The sequence below is a fragment of the Schistocerca americana genome, chromosome 1 (assembly GCF_021461395.2).
Source record: "Schistocerca americana isolate TAMUIC-IGC-003095 chromosome 1, iqSchAmer2.1, whole genome shotgun sequence".
In the NCBI taxonomy this organism is placed as follows: Eukaryota; Metazoa; Arthropoda; class Insecta; order Orthoptera; family Acrididae; genus Schistocerca; species Schistocerca americana.
The window spans coordinates 756,096,638-756,123,983 of NC_060119.1; the positions used below are offsets into that span (position 1 = coordinate 756,096,638).

The 27,346-nt window shown below is 39.8% G+C and overlaps 1 protein-coding gene across 4 annotated transcripts in view; it reads left to right on the forward strand.

The window, feature by feature from the left end:
- The first annotated feature begins 5,269 nt into the window (after positions 1–5,269).
- The window catches only part of LOC124611547 (DDB1- and CUL4-associated factor 11), a 128,320-nt gene continuing 106,243 nt past the window's right edge, over positions 5,270–27,346 (forward strand). For 2 of the 4 annotated variants that reach the window (XM_047140256.1, XM_047140257.1), the window contains exons 1-2: positions 5,270–5,535; positions 6,245–6,391. In XM_047140256.1, coding sequence (XP_046996212.1) covers positions 6,333–6,391 — 59 coding nt within the window. In that variant the 5' untranslated portion in view covers positions 5,270–5,535; positions 6,245–6,332. The remainder of the gene's footprint in view (positions 5,536–6,244; positions 6,392–27,346) is intronic. The other 2 variants (XM_047140254.1, XM_047140255.1) reach the window with 1 other exon arrangement.

Genomic DNA, 27,346 nt, shown 5'->3' on the forward strand with positions numbered 1-27,346 from the left:
GCGTGGATGTGAACCGTATGTGCAGTTGACGGACTTTGAATGAGGGCGTATAGTGGGCATGCGGGAGGCCGGGTGGACGTACCGCCGAATTGCTCAACACGTGGGGGGTGAGGTCTCCACAGTACATCGATGTTGTCGCCAGTGGTCGGCGGAAGGTGCACGTGCCCGTCGATCTGGGACCGGACCGCAGCGACGAACGGATGCACGCCAAGACCGTAGGATCCTACGCAGTGCCGTAGGGGACCGCACCGCCACTTCCCAGCAAATTAGAGACACTGTTGCTCCTGGGGTATCGGCAAGGACCATTCGCAACCGTCTCCATGAAGCTGGGCTACGGTCCCGCACACCGTTAGGCCGTCTTCCGCTCACGCCCCAACATCGTGCAGCCCACCTCCAGTGGTGTCGCGACAGGCGTGAATGGAGGGACGAATGGAGACGTGTCGTCTTCAGCGATGAGAGTCGCTTCTGCCTTGGTGCCAATGATGGTCGTATGCGTGTTTGGCGCCGTGCAGGTGAGCGCCACAATCAGGACTGCATACGACCGAGGCACACAGGGCCAACACCCAGCATCATGGTGTAGGGAGCGATCTCCTACACTGGCCGTACACCACTGGTGATCGTCGAGGGGACACTGAATAGTGCACGGTACATCCAAACCGTCATCGAACCCATCGTTCTACCATTCCTAGACCGGGAAGGGAACTTGCTGTTCCAACAGGACAATGCACGTCCACATGTATCCCGTGCCACCCAACGTGCTCTAGAAGGTGTACGTCAACTACCCTGGCCAGCAAGATCTCCGGATCTGTCCCCCATTGAGCATGTTTGGGACTGGATGAAGCGTCGTCTCACGCGGTCTGCACGTCCAGCACGAACGCTGGTCCAACTGAGGCGCCAGGTGGAAATGGCATGGCAAGCCATTCCACAGGACTACATCCAGCATCTCTACGATCGTCTCCATGGGAGAATAGCAGCCTGCATTGCTGCAAAAGGTGGATATACACTGTACTAGTGCCGACATTGTGCATGCTCTGTTGCCTGTGTCTATGTGCCTGTGGTTCTGTCAGTGTGATCATGTGATGTATCTGACCCCAGGAATGTATCAATAAAGTTTCCCCTTCCTGGGACAATGAATTCACGGTGTTCTTATTTCAATTTCCAGGAGTGTATTTTAAATGCAAAGGATATTAGTGAACGTATATAGTGCAAAGTGGTCATCGAAATGTCACGTTTACTGTTTAAAGGGAAGTTCGGTCTATGTCCTCTTCTCGGAAATGCTGAAAACACATAGTGCGCCATTTAGACGCACGCCAATTCTTCCTCCTCACGGCATTCTCCCACAGAGCTTTCCGACTTTCATTTTTAGGAATTCTAAAATCATACAGGAGAAAAACACGCTATAGTACAAGTACCGATGAAACACACGTTCATTCACAAGGAAGTTGTAAAATCACACTTAACGAGACAACTTACAGATGAAATATTATTCCCTTCGATTTCGCATCACAATCAGAACGATTCGTACATCCCAACACCACACAAGTCACCATAATAGCGCAAAATCCTTCCAAAAGCGAGCGACAAGCCTATGCACACAAGGTTACAGCAGCAATGTTTTGGTCGGATTGAGATGGCTACCCTCGGCTTCACATAGCTTCGCAGCTGTGACGTCACGGCGTCTCCCTCTATTATTACCTCCATGGAGTGAGGAACACTCATGGAAGTAGAATAAGGGGAGATGGCGCTACGGACTTACGCTGTACGTTGTTTGGAAGCCAGTGGGCGAGGCCTGCCGCCATCTTGGATACCCCAAAATATTAGCAGGACGAGTGATTACAATTGCTTCTTGTTCGTTCTTTCTGTCGTGTGCACGCGATATTTGTTTTATATAGTAAATGTTACACTGTTTTAGTGAACAACACAGCATAAGGAATGCAACTTCAAACGGTTTTCTTGTCTTAAATGCGTACTCGATACAGTAATACGACACGAAAACATGACGCTTCTGGCCTCGGTACTGTAATTCCATTTTGTTTATACACTTAGAATAACAGAGAAGAGAAGTATGTGCTATGAAAAGCGTGCTTTCGTAATCAATTTCTATTCACTTTCATTGTGTTTGTGTCGGTAACTGATAAAGCCAGAACTCCAAAAGCAATGATTGATAGTTTAGAGGCACTGATTTGTATTCATTGCATTTTCAAGTCAAATGCAAGTTTTAAATGTTCAAGTTTTCAAGTAACTTACCTTTTTTCCTGTGGTATCCCACAGATGTAAGCAGGGATGATATAAACAAGCCAGCTGTCATGTCAACAAAGTGAAAGATTCGTTAAATTACGAATGAAAAGAACTGAATTTAAGATTGTCAGACCCATTGTAGTTTACACATCTCCTTTGTTTTTAAAATTGTACCTAACAAGTGACATTCAGTGTGGCAAATAATAGCAATTTACAGAGTAACACGACAACACAGTGATTAATGTAATGATCTAAATAGCCTGGACTTAGATAGGGAACTTTGTTTTAACAAATATGTAACCCTTTCAGAACTTATAATTTAACCACTGTAACAGGTGTTCCACACATTTTACTGAAGATTTAATTAACGACATGTAGTTACATTACTTTTATATCAAATTATTGCATTTTAAAACATTAGTCCCCATTTCCAGGATATTCCTTGCCAGGACTTTTCAGTTACTTGAGAATAACCAAACAATGAAAACCAAGTGTATTGCTCACCTCCAGAGAGCTCTTTGCGTTGGTGTGATAGGAACTCTAAAGTCAAATGACAGAAATATAACCATACTGTAAAACTTTACAGTGCATCAGAATTTCAAGTCTATATAAGAAAATAGCGCTTAAATAAGTCCACTTAAGAATGAAGTGTGATTGTTTAAACTTTAGACTACAATCAGAGTGATTAGTACACCCGTAAGAAATATAAGCCGGCATTTGTTATCAAAACACTTCATGACTACACCGAATCAAACCACCAGAAACGAATGTTCTGGGGTAGCTAACATGGCGGATCTTCACTTGGGTCAGCTTCCAGTTTGTGACGTTATGACAACTCCTCTTATTTTTACCTCCTTGGGAACACTGGAGGGTTTGGTATGTAGTTTGCATCTGAAAGGCGCTAGGGTTGTCAATCGAAGTCACTGTCTGTTGCACAGATATTGCGTGCAATATTGTGGAAACTGAGGTGGAGGGCAATGTGACTGATCGTAGCAGGAGGTGGCGGAGGCCAAAGTTGGTTCTTCCATTGCTGGTAACAGCGTTGAATCACCTGTGGTTAGTAGCTGGTTGAGATGTATAGCCGAGGCCAGTGAGCTGCTCAGAGTAGTAACTGGCAGAGCACTTATTAGGTCACCAGCCAGGAAGAGTTGTGAAGACACTGCTGCAAAATCCAGTGTTTGCAGTAGGTGGAAAGTCTTGACAAGGCTTGTGTCGATCATTTTGGTTGTGACACATGAGGATGCATGTGTTGCTTCCACTTGGAACTTGCGGCTGACTAGATTGACCAAGACATCATCTGGTTGAATGTCTCCTACGTCAACCATGAGCATTACTGGTTCAGGGGATTGCCATCCAATCTTATGAAAAATGTATGGATTGTTGTCGTCCTGTAGGTTGTTCGTATCTTCTTTGGTGATTAGGGTCCACATCAATTTTGGTCTGTCAACACAGTCCATAATAGGGTTGCCAATGACATCAATATTGAAAGTGTGACTGCCGCAGTTCATCACTTGGAATAGTTTGTTGTAGGGACACTGTAAGGCCGCCCATACAGCATTGTTTTGGAGCAGCATGTATTTGCAGTCCACAAGTCTGGGGCTGAATGTGTGGAAGGAGGAGGCAAGAATGAATTGTGAATGTGGGTTTTGACCCATTGCACCATTCTGGAGAGATCCAGTGGGTCTGGTGTAGAAACTGGTAACATAAATTCTGCTGGCAGTGTGGGTATCTCACCGTAAATGATCTCTGTGAGCAAGGAATGTAGGTCGTCCTTCAAGACCATGCAGATGGCAAGATGCACCTGCAGAAGGGTCTCAGACCATCCACCCCCATGAAACATGAGTGCTGTCTTCATCATTCTGTGCCCTTGTTCCACTAGGCCATTACCCTGTAGATCTTATGCTATGGTACCATGGTGGGATGTGTCACAGAAGAAGAATTGGAGGGGCTGTGTAGCATCTCTTTCTAGAGTACCGTCCCAGGAGCTGAGTTGCCGGTGTCCCTTGCGATAAAGAGTTCAGGGTATGGTATAGGGCGTGCCAGTGAGATTGCCATCGCAAGTGATTCCTTAGAGCAGGCGCATGGCGTTTGCAAGTCTATGGGGCATACTAATTCCCATTTCCCTCATGCATGAAGCTCAATAAGCAGTGCCTGAACTGCCACTGCTGAGGTAAGATTCGACGATAAATGCTGAAGAGACCCAGGAACCGGCGAAGGTCATGGTAAGTTCACGGTTGCAGTAGCTGACGAACGAATTCAGCATGGTCAGGAGTTGGTTTGATTTCCTCTGCATTCAGAGTGTGTCCAACGAATGTAACTGCATGCTTCTAGAACTGCGACTTGTCTTCATTGATTATTACCCCTGAGACATGTAGGGCAGTGAGAACGAGTCTGAAGTGTTTTTCGTGACTGTAGAAGTCAGTGGAGAAAATTAAACTGCCACCAACCGACTTTGAAAAGTACTCCATCACTTAATTGCTGCTGGGTACACACCGCGTTTTCCAGTCATGACATTATTAACAACTCGAATAAGCTGAAAGGTGTAATAATGGCTGTTTTACGGATGTTGTCTGGAGACATTGGGATTTGGTAGTTTGCGGCAGTCAATGAGACAAAAAATCCTTGCTCCCAAGAGAGAATGTGTAAAATCTTGAATATTTGACACTGGTAGATGTCATGAATCATGCAGGGATTAAGGAACCTGTAGTGCCCGCATAGTCTTACAGAACCTTTTTTTCTTGGCTATTAATTTTATGGGTGATGACCAAGCACTGTCCGAGGAACGGATGTTGCCTGCTTGCAACATCTCGTCTACTGTTGTCTACCTAGTGGCACCGTGTCTTGTGGCAAATTAGTGGACCTAGAGTCGTGTTGAAGCAGTGCGTTGGGCTATTCATAATAGCGCATGGAATGAAGCAATTTCTCATGCAAATAGTATCTACCGTGCTGTGTGCATAAATCGACTATCGAAACGTTGCCTGTGTTTTCTGTTGAGTCTGTGGGTTGCTCAGAACTCCTTTGTTCATCTGATTGCACGAAAGTCTATGGAATTATTTGTTTGTGATAAGTTAGATTGTATTTTGTTCAGATGTTACGTTATAAGTTGATTTCACATTATCAGGCAATCTGTGAATCGCTAATAAAGGAAAGAAATAGTTGAAAAAGTGGAGTGCAGTGCGCATTTATGGGAACGTCTACGTCTAGGAGAATGGACGATAGTGATTCGCGATCGAGATCCGACGATAGTTCAGATCAAGACTCAGACTTAGCAACCATCTTGCAATATCTGATTAGGAGGTGTGTATTGTCTAGTAGATAAATATTAGGTAATGAATGTGGTGCAGAAATCAGTGGTGCGTTCATGATATTGTTCGTTAGATGGGCATGTGTAATTATTTCATGAATGCGCAGTATGGTGGTGACATGTTTGGTGAAAACAATCTTTGCTTTGGGAGTGTAAGAAAAAAAGTTTTTAGCAAAAGCCTATCCAGTGTGGTTGTGAATTCTTTTCAAATTATTCGTGTAAAGTACAGAAACGCATTTACAGTTGTAAAAGGTAGGAATGCACAGCTGATCGTAACTCTTTCTAGATTTGAGTTGGACTCAAACGTGTTTAGTAGATATTCGAGTCAAGATTTCACATGTTCTTTTGGTCGTGTAAGTTGTAGTGTTTGACATAATGTAGATGGGAGGGAAACGTACTGGTCAAATTACTGTAATATGTATAGGGCGTAACATATGATATAAAGTTATGGTTGCAGTAAAATGTTGATTACACTGCTTGCTGTTTATGAATCTAATACTAGTGAAAAACGGGCTGTTAAGTGATCGACAACCTTTCTCAGTCGGACGTTATCACTTTAAAACTTAATGGGGCAGTTCTGTGGAAACCATGAAATTTGTTTAGAAAAATAGTATCAGTTTTCTGATTTGGTGAGAACCACACAAATGTCCAGAAATGTGTCTTGAAATACACATTCTAACATGTTGCCGATGATGTTTGCAGCCATTACTCAATAGAGCTTCAAATGTTTTGAAGAACTGAAGCTTTCCTACATGGTAATCCCTGGAAAGCCTAAGACTAAATCTTTCTGATGATGGCATCCGCCAGCGGGGCTGTAGTACTGTTTTTCTGGCGAGGTGGAATGCAGAGGTAGAGACATCCTCCTTATTTATGTATGTCTTGGGCAGTTTAATGATTATACATTCATTTATTGTCTGTAGAATAACAGTATGGTATGCTTCGTAGGCACATTAATTTAATATTGAATTCTTATTTTGGGATAAGAAGTTTCATTCATTCATTCATTATTGATTAAGCAGATGTATTTTGTATGCCTTAAAAAGTTTGATGTGTTGGTTCATGAGTTTTCCACCAAGAGAACCAGGAAGACTTATCGTCTCATAGTTGTCATTAAGAAGCTACTGTATTCCAAATTGTACTGTTCGGTCCTTCCTTAAAAAAACTGATTTGTGAGGATGATGTTCATAATTGTATCTGCAGCTGTGTGGGCCTGTAGTTTAACCTTTAGGCAACTTCTCTTCTATTGTACTGCTGCAAAACGTGGGGGGGAAAAGGAAAACTGCTTCACCTGACTGAAGTTGTACAAGCTGTCACAAAATCACTGTTTGTCATTCTGTGCTGTCTCCTACAGAGAGACACGGAGCTATGAAGCCATGAGAAACATGTGCCCAGCAGTTCTACCTTTCCATTTATCAAAAATGGATTATGTAGGGGCATTCCATATCAGTGGATCAGTTTTAGAGATGGCCCCAGCTTGACCAGTTCCAAATCTAATGAAATTTTTAAGTGGCATCAACAGTGTCGTGGGTGGTTATGTGCAGCTTCTCATGAATAGGGTTCCCAAGTTTGCACCACTTCCACACATGCGAAAAAGCCAACTTCAGATAACTTTTCTGAAAGTCGCAAGCCCATGCTTTTTCATACCTATACAACATTTTGTGCTGAATAAGAATATATCAGTGATTAGATTTATTAAATACATGTGGTGACGGTTGTATTTCCTCAAAGATGGTGGGAAATTTGTTGTGTGCCTTGCCCACAGAGCAAGGCAGTGCAGTGGTTAGCACGAATTGGACTCACATTCGAGAGAACAACTGTTCAAATCCCCAATCAGCCACCCTGATTTAGTTTGTCCGCAACTTACCTAAATCGGTTGAGATGGATGCTGCAGTGGTTCCTTTGAAAGGGCATGGCTGAATTCCTAATCCATTCTTTCTTACTCTGAACTTGTGGTCGGTCTCAAATGACCTTGTTGTCGGTGGGACTTTGTAAGAATTAATCTTCCTTCCTTCCCCTTTGGAGAGCTCGTCTTTAACCAGCCATAAATCATAATTTTATGGCCAGGTTCAACCAAGAATTTCTAATGTGGTACTCGGCCATGCTGTCCTCATGTGTTTTTTTATACAATAGCCTATGGACTTCTCCATCAAAATATATGCACATGCAAAATTTTTAGTATTTTTGGGGGTCCATATCTCAATTGGATGTTCTTCAATCTTTTTTGTCATTCTGTATCTAGAAAGAAGCCATACTGTTTAATTTTAGAACCATGCCTGTGCTTATGGATGAAAAACATCACTCAAAGTTGTTATTTTTCATAAATAGTGTATATGGTGTAGTGTGACAGTATTGAGTAAGCAGAAGAAAATGGGTCTAGTTACGTATAAATCAACTTTCAAACAATAAGCAGGAGTAAAACAAACGAAAATTCAGAAAGTTTGAATTTAAAATGTACTGTAACTGGAATAATTGTTTTTCACTAAATAAAATGCCAATACTGTCTTGTTCAGTTCATGTGCCAGTATATTGCTTTCTATATGATGGTGCTGGTTGTGGTTGTGTGATTTTAACTATGTGTTGCTATGGACTCCAGCAAGTATTTTTGATGGATGTGCTGTGGAAGGGACAGACAGGGCCATGGGCTGACTAAGGATCTTTTCGTTCTAATGAAACATCACATCAATTTCCCTCCCACAAAGCATTGTCGTACACACAAGCAACATACTGTGCACACAAACTACCTTGACACATGATGCAGTGGCTGATGGGAGTCACCATAAATGGGAAGTGCCTCAACAGTTGCTCCTACCAGGCACCGCACCAAATGTCAGCTTAGTTTGTGCAGCGGACACTATGTAAACCAGTGGGATTGGTGGCCTTTGGCGAACCATCGTTTCTGTTCAAATTGAATTTGTTCTGTTGGTTTCTGTGTAAAAAAAAAAAAAAAAGTTTCAAAAGTCAAGCAGATTAAAATGTGTCACTGTTTGGTTATGTAATGGCCTCTGCAAACTGTAATAGGGTGCCAGTCTTTCAGATTCAGCACAAGGTGATTTCACATGGCTGGTTCCAGAGAAATTTCACTCAACAGAGCTACCAAATTTCATGCAGACATAAATTGATAAATTTCTTCTGTTGGACAACAGATCCATCACTAAACTAATGAAAGTGCTTACAATTTAACGTATCACTATCGTCAGATATTTGATCAGTCTCATTATGAATGCACAAACTGCAATGCTGTCATGACAAAGACTCACTATCAATACAGAAACTGCTATTCTGTAGTTTTTTGGCACAAAGGGATGCGATGTAGCATGGCTGTTCGCTCAATGAAACCCTTGAATGACAACTTGAAACCAAATTAATAGTTGTCAGCAAAATCCAAAATGATCTTTTTGCCATCTGCAGCAGTTTCATTTAGGAGCCTGAGATGTGAACTTTGGTATTTTGAAATGATATGATGGCTTGTCAGACCATTAATTTTTAAAGCCAGTTCTGCTGTAGTTCCTTCTATAGTTGCTTGACACATGTCTAGTGTGTATCTTTGAGTGTGAACCCACTATTTGTATTCTACCATTCCTTGTAGATCATATAGCCTACTTTGAAAACATCTACTGAATAAACTTCCAACTCAGGTTTTTCAGGACATTGTTCACAGCACCTCATCTTGCAGTCTTTTGATTCCAAACGCCACACTGTTTTCTTTTAGTTCTTTGTTGTCATCATCCTTGATACATGTTGCAGCTAACAGCGGCATGGCATTTGGATGTATTAAGCATACACAAATTGAGGGTGTACCAGCAGCACCAACAATAAATAAGACATAAGCCCGACCAGAGTTCACAAAATTTTGAGAAGCCCAATTCATTATCATATTGCTTACAATATGATGTGAACATTCCTTTCAAATTGCAAAGTGGGAAGTGTTTCTGCTTATGAACTGTTTCACCATTCATTCTTTCCCTCTCCCCCGTCTCCCACCCTTTTACTCCTTTCAGTGTGACATAAATTTAAACATTAGGCTTGGCTGCTAGTCAGTTTGTTACCACAACCAGCATTTCTGTTTTCACATTTGTTGGCTTTGCCAACTCACAACCTAACCTAGATCTCAGGCTGTGCAACAGAGAAGTGGTGGTGGTGGTGGTGGTGGTGGTGGTGGTGGTGGTGGAGGGGGGGGGGGCGGCGGCTAGGGGAGTCCAGTACCAGATTTCACTCGAAGTGTTCACTGCATCCATATAATAAGTAGTCATTGATTTTTGCTCATTTTGAGGCTGTAGTTGCTTATGAACTAATTCTTGTCTACTTCTGGGACAAAGCATCTAAACTTTATTAAGGAACTGTGTCAACTTGCCAGTGTGAGAAATGTCAATTGGCTGTAAACCTTTCTCAAAATTTCTTTTCCCCCTACTGGATTACAGCAGGTATTTTGGTGGAATTGAAATTTTGTCACCAGTGCGACATTGTGGTATTAACGAATTTGGTCATCTTGCATACGGTCAATTCCAAATCTAAGTTTTAAAAGTTCTTTGTCCAATGATCTTTATTTCACAGGCTTAAGCTGACTTTTACCATAATAAAATGAAGGCATATGACTGTTAATGCCATCTCAACTGTGAAAAAATTAGAATCAGCCACCTCTTGACTTCTGGGACAGTTTAATAAAGGAAGCTATTGAAATAAAAATTACCACAAACACCCTGAATAGAGACAGTGGCTTGCAGCTCAGCACTGCGTGGGATCCAGCGATTGCGCGGTTGAAGAGGGCACATCGAACGCCGACTCAAAACATGACAATATTTGGCACTGTCACGGGCACCAATGACGTCACAGCCGGCAGCTAGTGTGTACATAAGGGTGCACCAACAGCCCACTGGCAGTCGTACCATTTGACAATGCCCAAGGCGTGCTTGGCCGAAAGCTCGTGTAGTTTTAAGCAATTGACGCGGTTGGAAACCTGAGAACTTTTTATTGGATGTTTCCGCTGTGAGACTCTGTATTCTTACACCTCTTGGTTTAATTCACAAAATATATAAAACACAAATTTATTCAGTCACAAAGCTTTCTACAAACAAGCTAATCACAAGATCAAAACCAGATAGGAAATGACAGTTCACAGAAAGTATATATATTTAATTAACAGCGGTGTAAAAATGTATTGGCACTATTTCCAAAAATGTATTAAATAATGTTGCAAAAAAAAAAAGATCAGTAACAAAAATACAAAACTTTTGGGGGTTCATTTCATGCATGAATAGGCATGAGTCTAAAATTTAACTGTATAGTTTTAAAGCTGAAAGGATACTCTTCCTAGACGTACAAAGATTAAAACAACATCATGGCAACATACTGAACAGAGTTTCCAATAATGTCTTAAATAAAGTTGTAAAAAAATATTTTCAGGGATGAATTTATGAAAACTTTTCGGAGTAATTGCATGGATTATCATGTGTAATGACACAACTTCAGTTTTCGTTGATTTTACTTGTGTTTACTCATTTATGTTACATTTGACCATGCAGTCGGTGTATGAAAAGTAATAGCTTTGAGTGATTTTTTCATCCATAAGCATTAATTAAATTAAACTAAGATACTTTTGAAGCTGCCTCATGAACTACAGACATTGCTAAGGTGGGGTGGCTTGTATGCCTCAACAATTTGAGTAACTATACCTTGGGTGACACCACAGTGAGGGTTACCTGTGGAGAGGCCAAACATGTGGTTCCTGAAGAGGGACAGCAGTCTTTTTGCTAGTTGCAGGGGCAACAGTCGGGATGTTTGACTGATCTGGCTTTATAACCTCAGTCAGCATGGTCATGCTGTACTGGTACTGTGAGCTGCTGAAGGCAAGGTGACACTGCAGCCGTTAATTTCCCCGAGGGCATAAAGCTTCACTGTATGATCAAATAACGATGGCATCCTCTTTGGTGAAATATTTTGAAGGTAAAATAGCCCCGCATTCAGATCTCCAGGTGAGGACTACTCAGGAGGATGTCATTATTAGGAAAAACGAAACTGGCATTTGACAGAGCGGAGTGTGGAATGTTAGACCCCGTAATTGGGTATGTAGGTTAGAAAATATACAAATAGTTGTGTTGAAGTTCATGTAGTGGTGATAGGTGAAGTTCGGTGGTAAGATGAACAGGATCTCTGGTCGGGTGAATAGTGTGTTATGAATACAAAATCAAATAGTGGAAATGCAGGGAAAATAATGAATTAAAAAAATAGGAATGCAGATAAACTACTATGGGCGGCCTAATGAACGCGTAATCTTAGCCAAGGTAAAAACAAAGCCATTACCCACCACAGTAGTAAAAGTTTATATGCTGTGTAGTTCCACAGATGATGATGATGAAATTGAAAGAATATATGATAAGAGAAATTACTGAGCTAGTTAAGGGAGGAAAAACTTAATCGTGATGGGTGACTGAGATTCAGTAGCAGGAAGAGAAGGAAAAATTGACCAAGTATGAGTAGGACTCACACTCTACGGGTTCCATAAAAACGGTTCATCCATCCCAAGAACGGAGACTCTTGATAATTTTTGCCTATTGTTGATATTGATGCTGGCAAGATATCAGTGGACAGAATTTAGAGACTTTAGAGTGTGATTTAATTTTAAGTTTCAAGTTGGACAGTAAAAATTTTTTTATGATATAATCACAAATTAAGACTTTTTTTCCTCCTTGCCAAATTTCATGATTCTAGGCCAACGGAAAGTACCCTATAAGTTTTAATGATTGAGTTTGCAAGCATCAAAATATGTAACATAAATGACAGTATCTTTTGAGTGCATTGACTTAGAAACACCAGTGCTAAATGACCATAGAGATTAGAATGTGGCATAAATTTCAAATTGACGCCTCTCTCCGTTCCTGAGAAAAAGGGTTTTTAACAGATGGACAGACAACAGAGTGATCCTATAAGGATTCTGTTTTTACTGACAAGAGGTATGGAACCCTAAAAATAGTAGGAGAATATGGACTGGAGGAAAAGGAATGAAGGATACAGCCACCTGTTAGAATTCAACATAGAACTTAACTTAATCATTGCCAATGATTGATTTAAGAACCATGAAAGGAGGTCGTTTACGTGGAAGGGACCTGGAGACACTTGGTTACGTAATGGTACGGCAGAGATTCCAGAACCAAATTTTAAACTGTAGGACATTTCCTGTGGCAGATGTGGACTCTGACCGTAATTTATTGCTTGAGAACTGTACATTAAAACTTAGGAACTGACAAAAAGGTAGAAAATTAAGGAGATGGGAGCTCACAGAGGCAGAAGATAGAGGGTACAACTCTCTAAGAAATGAGATTTATGGGAAACACAAAATGACAGAGCAGGAGTACCTAGAGGACAAGTGCAAGTCTATAGAACTGTGTACAACTAAGGGTTGAGATAGATATTGCCTGCAGGAAAATAAGAGACCTTTGCAGGAAAGAGAAGCAGCTGTATGAATATCAGTAGCTCAGATGGGAAACCAGTACTAACCAAAGAAGGGAAGGGTGAAAGGAATATATAGATGGGTTGTACAAGGGAAATGGAAAAAAAAAAACTTGTAGAAGCCAACTTCAGGTAATATCAGTTTGTGTTCCAGAGAAATGTGGGAATATACAAAGCAATATTGACTGTATGACTTATCCTAGAACATAGGTTAAGAAAAGGAAACCTAGGAAACATTATACATATAGCATTTACAGATTCGGTGACAGCTTTTGACAATGTTGATTATACTATGCTCTTTAAATTTCTGAAGGTAGCAGTGGTAAAATACACGGTGCAAAAGATTATTTACAACTTGTGCAGAAACCAGACAGCAGTTAATAGAGTCAAAGGGCTGAGCAAGCTGTGAAGGAAAGCAAGAAGACATTTGGAAAGGGAAGGAAAGTTCAGGGAGAAAAAAATTCAAGTTTACAGTTTGTCAGTGGCATTGTAATTCTGTCAGAGACACAAAGGATTTGGAAGTGTAGTTGAACAGAATAGCCAGTGTCTTTAAAGAGTACATAAGGCGAACATTAACAAAAGCAAAACAAGGGTAATGAAATGTAGTTGAATTAATTCAAGTAATCCTGAGGGAATCAGGTTAGGAAATGAGACAAAAAAAGTACTAGATGAGCTTTGCTATTTGGACAAAGTACGGAGGATATAAATCGTTAAATGGGAATGGCAATAAAGCATTTCTGAAGAAGAGAAATTTATCAACATTGAATATATATTTAAGTGTTAGGAAGTCTATTTTGAAGGCAATTGTCTGGAGTGTTGCCTTGTGTGGAAGTGAAACGTGGTCAGTAAGCAGCTCATACAAGATGAGAATAAATAGAAGATTTTGAAATGTGATGCTACAGAAGAATTCTGAAGATTTGATGAGTGGATCACATAAATGAGGTGGCACTGAGTAGAATTGGGAAGAAGTGAAATTTGTGCATAACCACAGTAAAAGAAATGCTTGATTGATAAAACACATTTCAAGACATCAAGGAATCATCAACTGAGTGCTGGAGGGAAGTGTTTAAAGTTTTTTTTTGGGGGGGGGGGGGGGGGGGGGTTAAAATGCAGAGGGATGAGTACGATATGCAGATACATATTCAAATGGATGTGGGTTACAGTAGTTAGTTATTTGGAGATAAAGAGGCTTGCACGTGATACAGTAGTGTGGAGAGCTGCATCAACCAGTTTTCAAACTGCAGGCAACAGCAGCAATTTTTGAAGCTTAAAGAGTACTATTTATAGATATACCAAGATAAAAAAGTACCAAAACTTGTTACCCAAAATGTTTTCATCAGTTTCTCAGTTGCAAATATTTTGATAGGGAAAGATTATGGCTGATTTAAAGGTGGGCTCTCAAACCCATTTTTGAAGTAGTACACCTGTCATCAGAAGTATTTAAAAATCTACTCAACTATATATTCTTATTCAGCACAAAAAGTTGTTTGGATCTACAAAAGCAGGTAAGAGTACCTTTCATAAAAGTTTTCCATAGTTGGCACTTAAAAATGTGTGCGTGTGATGCAAACTTGGGACTAAGAGAGGCTATAGAAATGGAACCAAAGCAGATATCGAGCTGAAACTTTGTAAATATCCATCCAAGACATTGTGAAAACTTCCTGTAAAATTTGTTTAGATTGGGAAGTGGCTGAGCTGTGATCTCTGGTCCAGTTCACATGGAATGACTCTTTAGATAAATGAGCCATTGTTAGTAGCATGGAGTTAATAGGGCAGTGGAAACCATTCCACTGAAAGTAACTATTGATCCACAGGATGTGCTTCATAGAAAATAGATGTTAACTTCTTCCCTTGCAAACTGTTCTGAAGGTAAAGCACTGTCACCCATCTTATCTGAGTTTGGAGATTGCTTGAAAGCCAGGTGAATAAGATCAGTGTTCTAAGACTATGAATGTGAAATGTTAGAAGTTTGAATTTTGTTGGGAAATCTGTAGAGGGTGATGGTTGGCTTCATAGAAAAGATAATGATGAGCAGAAAAGGGAACATGATAGACTACTGGTGTAGCAATTATAGTATAATAATTGCAAAATACTGAGCAAAAGATGTAAAATTTATTCACACAGTTACGTTAAAAGATTCAGCTTTACTACAGAAAGGTGGTCTGATGAATTGAACAACATACAGAGCTAATTCAATGTTGTGTGGATTGTGTAGTAGAGTTTGATTGAACTGAAGAAATTTCCATTGGGCCACTTCTCCTGCTTGCCTGAAGAGTATTTCCATAAAAATTCTTAAAATGAATGCATCCCATTATAATATGAATAATATTGTGTAGATCTAATATTAGAATCATACATGAAGGTGAACAGTTTTACTGTGTTGTGTTTACATACAAAGTACGAAGTCTGATAATCATTGGAGATTACAGAACTTCAGTAGGGGCGGAAAAGAAAGACAAATTAAGAGTGACTGTGGGGCTGGCGAGAAAGAAAGACTAAATCTCTGTAGAAGTGTATGGTAGTATCAAAGTGTATCCACGTATGGGTAATAATTTAGATCAATCCCTAATAAGGATAAACAACTGGCAGAAAATACCTTGGGCAAACAAGTCAGGATGCTTCAGGTTGACACAAACAAAATTAAATAAATTCAATAAGAAGTATACTAACTGAAATGTTTCTAGCAGGAGACTTGCCAGCAGACTTTCAGAGGTAGGGGGTGGGAGGCAGGGTCATCATAACTTAACCCTACCCCCAAAAACATGCTTTTTTTGCTAAAAAATATTTTAATAAACCAGTAAACCCAACTATACTTAATTAATATGTTAGGTAATTAGTATTACACAAATTAAAAAGGGCCATCATATTTAGTGAAGGCAACTGTTCACTGCCAGAGTATTTTGTTTTGTTGATATTTTGTTTTAACTTTCCATGCAATATAAGAAACATCATTAAATAACATTTACAGTTCTAAAAAAAAACTTCAACTTTATGTGGAATCTTAATGACTGTAAACTACAGTTTACTGTAAAGACAGAAATTTGTACAGTGTGTTTGAAAAAGGTCTTCTTAGATTTCATGTGTCCTAGAATCTGTGCAAAATGACATACGCTATTCAAATTTGGCTCCCCTGTGCTTGGCGAGTCTGTTTGACCTTGAGATGACACCAGTGCTGTTCCCCCCCCCCCCCCCCCCCCCCCCCCCCCCCTGTTCCCTCAGTTCTCTCCAGGCGTGCAGTGCAGAGCAACTCGGCAAAAACGTGTACTCTGCAACAGGAAGCACAGTGTGTTATTTGACTCGTGAAAACTGACTCAGTTATAACAGTGCAAAGTAATTTTAGATGTCAGCATGGTGGTGAACAACCTACAGCAAAAACTACCCGTCACTGGCTAAAATCTTTTGTGGAAACCAGTAGTGTTTTAAAAGCAAAATCACCAGGTAGACCGAGAACTATTGAAGATGTTGTTGAACAGATCTGCATTTCACGTGTTCGAATCCTGAACTAGTCATTGGCCAGATGTAGTCTACAATTAGGAGTGCCTAAAGGTACTTTGTACGATGTGCAATAAAGACTTAAGTTGGATGCCTACAAATTGCAACTGTTACATGAAATGGAACCTACTGATAAAATTGAAAGGTATGAGTTTGCTGTTGACTTTCTGCACAGAATTAATGATGATGTCAGTTTTTTTAAAAAAAGATTCTCTTTTCTGATGAGGCTACATTTCATGTCAGTGGAACAGTTTATCGCCATAACTGCAGAATTTGGGGGGCAGAGTATCCACATATAGTTATTAAGCATCAACATGACTCTCCCAAAGTTAATGTCTGGTGCAGTTTGATGGAAGATCGTGTTATTGGTCCTTTTATTTTTGTAGAAATGAACAATAAACGAGGCCTTTTACTGTGACATGTTGACATAGTACGTTTTTCCCCAAATGGATGATATTGAGGCGGAAAAGGGGCTTGTGTTTTTCCAACAAGATGGCGCCCCACCTCATTATAGTAGTTACATGGTTAACCATGTGTGTGTGACTCATGACACTCGCTTTCCAGGAAGGAGGATAGGCAGGGCTGGCCCAATACGTTGGCCACCATGAAGCACAGACTTAACCCCACGGGATTTTTTTTTTCCTTTGGGGCCACATAAAAAATGTTGTGTACAGTGAAAAGATCAGAGACATCAATCATTTATGGGAAAGAATTGTCGTGGCTGTTGGGATAGTTACAAGTAAAATGTTGGTGAATATGTGGCGAGAAGTGGAATATTGTCTTGATGTGTGCAGGGCAACAAATGGATCCCATGTTGACATCTGCTTAAAAAAAAAAAAAAAAAAAAAAAAAAAAAAAAAAAAAAAAAAAAAAAAAAAAAAAAAATTTGAAGGAATTCTCTTTCATGATATGTACTCATTGATATAATTTGTTGTTAATTTCCCATTAAATTTTTACTTAAAACTAGGGAGTTCTTTTTCAAACATCTTGTGTATCTCCATTAATTTCTCATGTCCTTTCTATCCTAAAATCTTTCTTAATTTTGAACAAATGACCTTTAGGTGGAGGAGATTCTCTCAAGGGATATAGTGCTGGCACGGCAATAAATGAACAGTAATAAAGTAGTTGAAGAATAGGTTAGTGTTTTGAGTAAGCTACTCAAAGAAATTTAAATTGATTTACATAACTGTCAATAAAAAAAACTCAATGAAACAACTAAAACTACAAACCAGAGGATCACTTTTTTTTTTTCAGCACCAAGGTTTCCCTCAACCTGGTGGTGGTGCTGGGGGGGGGGGGGGGGGGCAGCAGTAATGATCATTCGGCTTTTGAGAAAGTAAATTTAAGAGAGCTTGTTCCATTTAAAGTGTAAACAAATGACATACTCCAAAATCACAGCAAAATCAGTTCTTCATTCTCTCTTTCTTCTCCTCGCATCCCACCATGGCCTTCCCCACTCCGACATTGCTAGCTGTAAGTCTCAGTCTAGGTATTATTCCTGATCTGCAGATCACTGCTAATAAAAAATAACCATAATGTGCATGATGGTTACAGATGATATCCAGATGTGATTGATACTACAGCCAGAACATGTTAAGAGTGTTTATAGCTGGCCAGTGTGGCTGAGCAGTTCTGGGCGCTCCAGTCTGGAACCGCGCGACCGCGATGGTCGCAGGTTCGAATCCTGCCTCGGGCATGGATGTGTGTGGTGTCCTTAGGTTAGTTAGGTTTAAGTAGTTCCAAGTTCTAGGGGACTGATGACCTCAGATGTTAAGTCCCATAGTGCTCAGAGCCATTTGAACCATTTTTTTAGTGTTTATACTGAGCACTACTTTTTCCCTGTGGTATCTGCCGCAGATTTGGCATAGAATCTGATAGGAATTCTTTTGTGTCCTGGAGCATTGTTAAATTTTAACAATTTCAGCGGTTTCAGCACCACTAACAATAATATCTATAGCACTCATCTTTGCGGTGATGGGAGAATTAGATTGGGGCAACACCCCTGGATTTTCAAAATTTTGTTGAAACATATCAAAAAGGAGTTCAGCATTTCTACTTTTGCTTTGCTACCATCAGTTTCAGTCTCTGTCCATTAACTAACTTTGGAACCACTAATGGCCTTTACATGTCACCAAAATTTCTTTGGATTGTGGCAGAGATCCTTTGATGATAATCTGCTGTGGCAATTGTTGAAGGGTTCTCGCATTGCGCTGTTGACAGCCATATGTTTCTCAATCAGTAACTCCCTGTCTCTAGTCGTATGTTGTGTTTTACACCTGTAACGCAGCAGTCTGTTTCTTTCTAAGATTTTTGGACAACGTGGTTGTGGAGAGAAGCAGCGATTAGTATGATTAATCAATAATTCAAAAACAGTCTTAATTGCATTTATTATTATTATTATTATTATACCGCCAACCGGTTTCAACCCGACATAGGAGTCATCTTCTGCCGTTATGTAGACAGGAGTGACACCACCAGCAGTTGCCCAATGGTGTAAACATTCAGAAGATGACTCCTACGTCGGGTTGAAATCAGTTGGCGGTATAATAATAATAATAATAATAATAAATGCAATTAAGACTGTTTTTGAATTATTGTTTCTTTCTAAGATTCTTTAGTGACCGTGTATCATGGATGGTCCTCTGTTCTGCTAGGTACACCTTCTGGCATAAAACCTGGTTGCTGCAGAGTCTAAATCCAGGCAGCTCACGAGATGGGACAAGTAACATGACCACACTGATAATACTCAAAGTCCAGTTGTGTACACAAGCTGGCAACACTGTTGACTGTGGCAGTTCCTGAAGGAAATTTTCTTCTGTCCCAGCTGTTATGCTTTGTCTAGGCCTGTGGTCTAATGATAAACTGCGCGTTATCTGAAGACAGTGTCTCGCAGTCGAAACCCCACATAGCTTAAATTTTTATGGAGCCTTTCATCAGAATAAAAGTCTTGAGTTTAATGATAACACACCCACAATGTGTTTCACACTCTGACACTCTGATAATAACAGTTCTGCCCAACTTCTTGGCAAATCGTCTGCCTTCGAATGTCGCATATGCCACAGCTCAGCGGGTCCCATTTGCTGGCTATCGGCAGTGGCTGCAGTGGGGGCACTGTGCTCCCTCACTCTTTGTCGCAACTTCAGCTACTGATTATTGCGTTGGAGAGTATAAAATGCTTTATTGTTATTGAGTGAGTTTCACAATTAGTCTAAGATTCGCATTTCATGCTTGACAGCAACAGAGGCAAATGACTCATTTTAGAATGAAGATTATTGTATGAAACTAGATATGCAAGACATCAGTATGGCTTAAAATTATTATAGTTTGTATCCAATAAGAATACCTCATTAAATTGTTTAATGTTGTTATTAATGCTATATTTCATTTCTTTTGCTTTCAAAAGCAGTTCTTTAATGCAGTTTTTTCATCATGGATTCATATGTTTTTGTCATGCGACAGTGATTAACTGTGGTGTAGCTTGTTTCTCTATCATTATTTGTTTTCTTATGGCAAATGTATTTGATAAACTGTGTGAATACCTTGAGTGTGAAGTCTGTAGCAACAAAGGCACAGTGCACATTCTGAGGTCCACATATGCATTCATGGAGAAATTAATACTGATTTAAGATATTCAATTACATTTAAAGCAGCAAAATTGCCCATTTTTGAAGCTACCCAGAGTGGAAGGAAGTTGCTAATGCTAGTGTTGGCTAGTGTCTACAGGGGAGCCTAATTGCTATTACACAGATTTAGCACAGAGGAACTGTATGCACTTCAAAACTATTCCCCTGGCATATGGGGTCTACATGACGAACAAAACTTTAATTCATATTGTTGACTGTAGAGTTGAAGCTCTTGAGAGATGTGTGTAGTGAAGAAGCTTGGTTTCCACAAAGCAGACATCGATGACCAATAACACAGCTTACAAGTTGAGCTTGTGAGAAGACTTAATGTGCTAAGATTTTATTACAGAATTTCTTCTGGCAATTTGCAACACCATCAAATAGAACAGAAAACATGGACCTAGAGTCACTGCACTGTGATTAGACCTGACAACCCACACTATCCTTACATGCCAAGACATGTGCAGAACCACTGAGCTAACGAGATGCTTCTGGGAGCAAGTCACTCACATTACAAAATTGGTCGTTGAGCTTCATAACCAAATGTTAAAGATAAGAACAGCATTCATGCAGTCCAAAAATTAAATTTTCTGTTTCAGTATCTCATCTTACATGAGGATTATGTTGCTTAGGTCATCAAAGTCGCAAGATATAGCCAAATGAATTTAGCAGGACGATTCAAGACCACATGCAGAAATAAATGAACTATCACAGGTTTGTCAAGTATTTGGAACAATGTCGCCAGTTCTTAGCTGTGCTAGGAATGGCTATTTAGTCAAATGTTTCTCGTGCTTGCCTTATGAGGGCTCTCAGAGGGAGAGACACGAACTCGTTTGGTTTTTATGGAACGTTATCTTCAGATACATTGTATTGTCACCTTTCAGACAATTCAGTTATATTGAATCTAGAATTCCTCATATTTGAATCTATTCTATGATGCCATTGTTACATAATTTCAGTGCATGAACAGAAAAACTAGTGATATTAGTTTCCATGCAGCATATGGCTTGTGAGATATTGAGGTATATGATTTTCCATCACTATTATGATTTCCCCAACATGCAAACAAATAAAATAATTCACTGGTTTGCGTGCAGTCTTGGGCCATATACAAATAGAATTTCATGACTACCATGAGAATACAGAAGTATGTTGGTGGGGGTAGAAGCAGGAAGAAATGCAGTTAATTACTTAATGTCACACAGTTACCAATTCATTGGAATATTCAGAAGAGAAGAAACTGAAAATTGTGTTCATTAACACACACACGCGCGCACACACACACACACACACACACACACACACACACACCTGTAAATGTTCGAAATTTGCAATTCTGTGCATCATTGAGCTCTACACATGTAATGCATACTAACTAGCATGCTCATTGTTATCATCATTTTCTCCTCTTTTTTGGTCCCTAAATGATGAAAAGAAACCAAATCCATGTCACTAGTGGTTCCTGTGAATCTTTCAGTGGTTTTTTTGTTTTTTGCTTGGCATTCGCAAAGCAGGCCACTGTGCTTGCAGACATGAGGTATTGGATCAAGGTTACCAGAAGACTTATGAATTGTAGTCGAAATCAAAAGTCACAAGTGAAACAAGCATATGATTACCCATAATTTCCATGTGAGTTTGTGGGCCTGTATCAATAAAAGGAAAAATAAACTCTGATTTGTGCATTGGCATAACTCAAACACCAGCAGCAGAAGAACAGAAGTCTCAGACTGTCTTCCATTTACAGTTGTTAACTCTATAACCAGCAGCTGAGCCAGTGGCAAACCATTGTCATGGTAACAAATTTGTAGCTACCTATAGCAGTGGCAGAGTCCATACTACATATTTGATTGCTGATTAATACACATGGTGCCCATAAAGTAAGTATCCATTTTCATTTTCCAGATGTGCTACAACAAAATAAACATATTTAAAGAGAGTAGCTAATACTGTTCAACATGTGTAGCTAATACTGTTCAACATGTCCACCTTCATTGCCAACACACTGTTCCCATCACCTTGTGGTTGCATGGAACGCTCGCAGTAACATTTGAGGGGTTAATAGCAAGCATGCCTCTCATATTCACCCTTTTCAGTTCATTCAAATGTGGCACCCTGGAAGCATAAATTCGGCACTTGATGAAACCCCACGCAGGGAAGCGAGCAGTCCACAATTGACCTGCAGCTCTTTCTATCCATCTCTTAGGAAAGGCGTTGTTTAGGTACTCCCGGACAATTTTTGCATAGATGGGTGGTGCCCCATCTTTTTGATACATGTCGGAGGCAAAGATAACCATCCTGTTGCAAGTGTGGATCCAAGAACAACTACAGCATGTCCAGGTAGGTTGTTCCGGTAATTGTCTTTTCAGCAAACATAAATGGCCCATAGATCCTATCTTTTGTGAGGCCATGGTAGACTGTAGAGACTTTTGTAGAGTCCCTTTCCCACTCGATGAATTCAAGGGGTTGCTCTTCTGCCCAGATTTGGCAATTGTGTTTGTTGACACCGCTGCAGACATGAGATGTCGCCTCGTCGCTGAGCATTACCTGATTCATCAGGTCCTCCTCAGCCACAACCTCCAACAGATCATGACACATGGCTGCTCATGCCGCATGGTCTTCATCCTGTAGCTGGTGAAGCACCTGGGTATGATATGCCTTCTTTTTAAGGGTGTACTGAAGCACTTTCCACACTGTGGATTTTGGTATGGATAGTTCACGACTCAGACAGTGGGTAGATGCTGTTGGACTTCTTTCGATAGCTTTCCTCATATGCTGTACAGATTTTGGGCTGACCGGTGGTCGCCTACCGTGTCTCTCATCGGCTACAGGTTCTGTACTCCGGAATTTGTTGACGAACTTCCGAATGGTAAGTCTTGTAGGGGCATCCTTCTGATACTTTCTATCAAACAACCTCTGAACCTCAGCATTGGTTTCGCCATGTAAACAATGTTCCAGAATTGTGATTCTTTCGGCAATTGTTAACATTGTGATGTCTCTTCAAGGTACCTGTAACAGAAATAATCCACATTTACATTTTCCACAAAATGGATACTCTATGGACACCCTGTACTGCGACCCGAATTTATCTATCTTTGCAGTGTTAAATCAACAGAAATTGTTGCTGAGTTTGACCTGCGTCACTGGCCTCCCATTGTCGTCTTAACTACTGAGCTTTGCCTACTGGCCTGGAAATTAAATGCCGAGGTCAAAGTGGATATTCTGTGTTGTGAAACACCCAACATTCTGTTCTTCCAGAGTCACTGGTCATATCCATCGGTACTAAATATGGACATGAAGCTCTTACGAGTGAATAATTGACAATAATAATTTTAACAGTAACAAACTAATATTGAACGAACAGCAAAGGACCTGGTAGAGCAGCTGAACGGAATGGAGAGTGTCTTTAAAGAAGGATATAGGATGAACATCAACAAAAGCAAAACAAGGATAATGGAATGTAGTCAAATTAAATTGGGTGATGCTGAGGGAATTAGATTAAGAAATGAGACACTTAAAGTAGTAAATGAGTTTTGCTATTTGGGAAATAAAATAACAGACGACTGTCGAAATAGAGAGGATATAAAGTGTACACTGGCTTCTAATGTCTGTTGGACGACACGAGACAGTGTGGTATTGAGTTGCAAGGCTCACACGTTGCTCAATTCAGTTAACTTGCACGTTGTGTGTAGCCGATCCTGTTCTCTGGGTAATCAGCTACGTCGATCTCCCCAAAAGCTTCTTCTCCAAAGACTATAGCTGGTTAAAGGAATTTATTAAACTACTCTCTATCCTTGAAACAATTTGGGTACTTGTAGAATACTTTTCAATTCAATCACTTTATATTTTCAAGTTCCACAGACAACAATTTCTGTAAGCTAACTTAGTCCTTAAACATTAGACTCATTTACACATATTCAAATATCGTTCACAGCCAAGACATGAAGTAATTCAAAAGTCTCTAGTCTCAAGCGAGTCCAATATATGAATGTACATAGAAATTTATATTAAATTTACAATCAACACAGACACCAAAGAGTACAGAATACTACATAAACTTTTCTTGTTCTTCTCTACCTGTACATGGAAACTCTGTGGACCGTAAAGCAGGTACTTGTCTGCCGCCGGGTCCATCTTTTCCCCCTAACTGTTTTTTGACCTGCACATAAAAATAGGCGATGTGCAGTAGGGCGTACTCCTTTCTCCCACTCACCTCTAAAATATCGGGTGTTCAAAACAGTGGAAGGCCGAGTGGTTCTAGAATTTACTCCGAAATTCTCGAAGCAGTACGTGTTCCCCCCCTTAAATCGAACACAATATTTTATACAATCATTATGTAAATTTATATCCCATACTGATCTAACAGTATACATACCAACATAGATCTTTATACTCATTTAGAATAAACTATAGATAATATTTCATTTATTCTACTCTCACTCTATTTGGACATCAAACTCGAATATTCAATGGTGACCTGGTAAGCTTTCCTAATATTTAGGATTTGTTAGGACTCTGTCTCAATTTCCAATCGCAAACTCCAGGTGTTCACGACACTTGAGTACTTTATTCTTTGTTATAATTCTTTGTTCTGTTCCTTTAGTATGCAGTGGTCGTATTATTTATAAACTTTTTGTTGTCTGGTGGAACTCTGGGTAAAATAAAAGTGTTCCTATTGACACTCATAAAACATAATAATGCTAGTGAAGTATAGAATTCAAACTTGCCAGAATAATTTCTACAAAATTTTGTGACTTTTGTCACAATACTGCTCTTTCCCCTCTAGAAACAGTACCTATACCTCACATATTGGTTGATCCTATGAGTACCCTTTCTCCTTCCGTTTTGGTAGGTACGCCCCATTTTTAATTCCTATTTTCCTATCGTTCAGGTCAATCCACTTCTTGGTGCCCCTGCTGCACAGTATAGGTCAGCCTTTCTTAGGTCTGCCTATCTGCTCTTTTCATCCAATACATGCTGAATGCGCTTCTCCTTATCCTTATTGAGTAGGCGTCACGGTTCATTGCCCTAGTACACACCTATAATTAAATATTATGTGGTAAAATTACAATCTACTTCACACTTTACACTCGCTTTTTCATACTTCTCTTTTATACCCTAGAGTCCTCCATTACTCATCCACTCCTACGTTTTCAGTATCTACTCCATGCCCACGTACAGTATTCAATATATGATACTCTTACTTGGGTTGTAAGAGTCCCACTATCCTACAAGTCATTAGAATATTTGTTAGACTGACCTCTCTGGCTTATGTTCTCTTTCCTTATTCACACTTCCTACTTAGATATACTAGATGTAAAATTTTCATAGTTTTTATGTCCTTACATACCTATGTGATATAGAATCTTCATTGTTCTTATACATATACATATTAATAAATAGCTACATTATAGTTTTTCCAAGTAACTAGGCGATGTATTTCCTCTACATACATATTAATAAATATCTACATTATAGTTTTTCCAAGTAACTAGGCGATGTAGAACTGCCACAATAATCAACCATAAGTGCAATTTCTCTGTGTATATTCTTTCCCCCTAAACACTTGACGATTCTCACAGCCTTTTAATCTGTACTTTCATTAAACGAAACTTCCTGGCAGATTAAAACTGTGTGCCGGACCGAGACTCGAACTCGGGACCTTTGCCTTTCGCAGGCAAGTGCTCTACCAACTGAGCTACACAAGCACGACTCACGCCCCGTCCTCACAGATTTACTTCTGCCAGTACCTCGTCTCCTTCGTTTCAAACTTTACAGAAGCTCTCCTGCGAACCTTGCAGACGTAGCACTCCTGAAAGAAAGGATATTGTGGAGACATGGCTTAACTGATGATGGTCGAAGTAGAGAGGATATAAAATGTAGGCTGGCAATGGCAAGGAAAGCGTTTCTGAAGAAGAAAAATTTGTTAACATCGAGTATAGAATTAAGTGTCAGGATGTCTTTTCTGAAAGTATTCGCATGGAGTGTAGCCATGTATAGAAGTGAATCATAGACAATAACTAGTTTAAACAAGAAGAGAATAGAAGCTTTCGAAATGCGGTGCTACAGAAGAATGCTGAATATTAGATGGGTAGATCATGTAACTAATGAGGAGGTACTGAATAGAATTGGGGAGAAGAGGAATTTGTGGCACAACTTGACCAGAAAAAGGGATCGGTTGGTAGGACATGTTCTGAGGCAACAAGGGATTACCAATTTAGTATTGGAAGGTAAAAATTATAGAGGGAGACCAAGAGATGAATACACTAAGCAGATTCAGAAGGATGTAAGTTGAAGTGGTTATTTGGAGATAAAGATGCTTGCACAGGATAGAGTAGCATGGAGAGCTGCATTAAACCAGTCTCTGGAATGAAGACAAAACAACAACAACATTAACAGTGAATGCATTACAGAAAAAGGTTGATGATTAATAGTAGAAATAGGGAAATCATTCAGTTGATGAAGTACAAATATTTTCTAAGCATTTTGTTACTGAATATCATTCTGGCAATTTGCAAAAGAGAGAGAGGAAAAAGAGGGGGGGAAAAACTGAAGTGATACAAATCGGTAGTCCAGTTAGATCACAAGATGAGCAAGGCACCACAGATCAAACATGATACTTCTTTGTATAAGTATCTGCCATTGCTCTGGTAGTAGTTAATGCAGATAGTTCACAACATGAAATACAAAACCAGTTGAATTTAAGCATGGAACGATCTTGAAGTCATATAAGCACAAGGACTATTCAAATTACTTCCATCTGATTGGAAGGAGAATATTACAAGAATTTAGCAGGATCACTTAGCACCAATCCTAAAAGTGAGTGAACAGTCACAAGATGCCAAACATCAGCAATATTCCCAAATGTGAATTGCACTAGCAGTGCTTCATAGAAAGTTCACAATGTCCTCTCTGCTACCTACAGCTTACTCCAGCCAGCTCTCAGCGTAGCTGCGCTTCCAGATACTGATCTAAGGGATGGCTTCAAACTATCAGCAAATTACATCGTTGGAAAAAACACAAATGGGCTACACACTTACCGTGTTCGACTTGCAACAAAAGCTTGTTTTAACAAAACTAAAAATGGGTGCAGAACGACTGTGTCCAAAATGCCAAGAAACAGTAAGATATTACGCAGGCGGACTGTATCTACATCCAGTCTTGTCATACAAAACTAGAATATCATTAATACCACCAAAACTTAGAGATATTATGGATACTAGACTAATACATTGTATTATGGGTCATA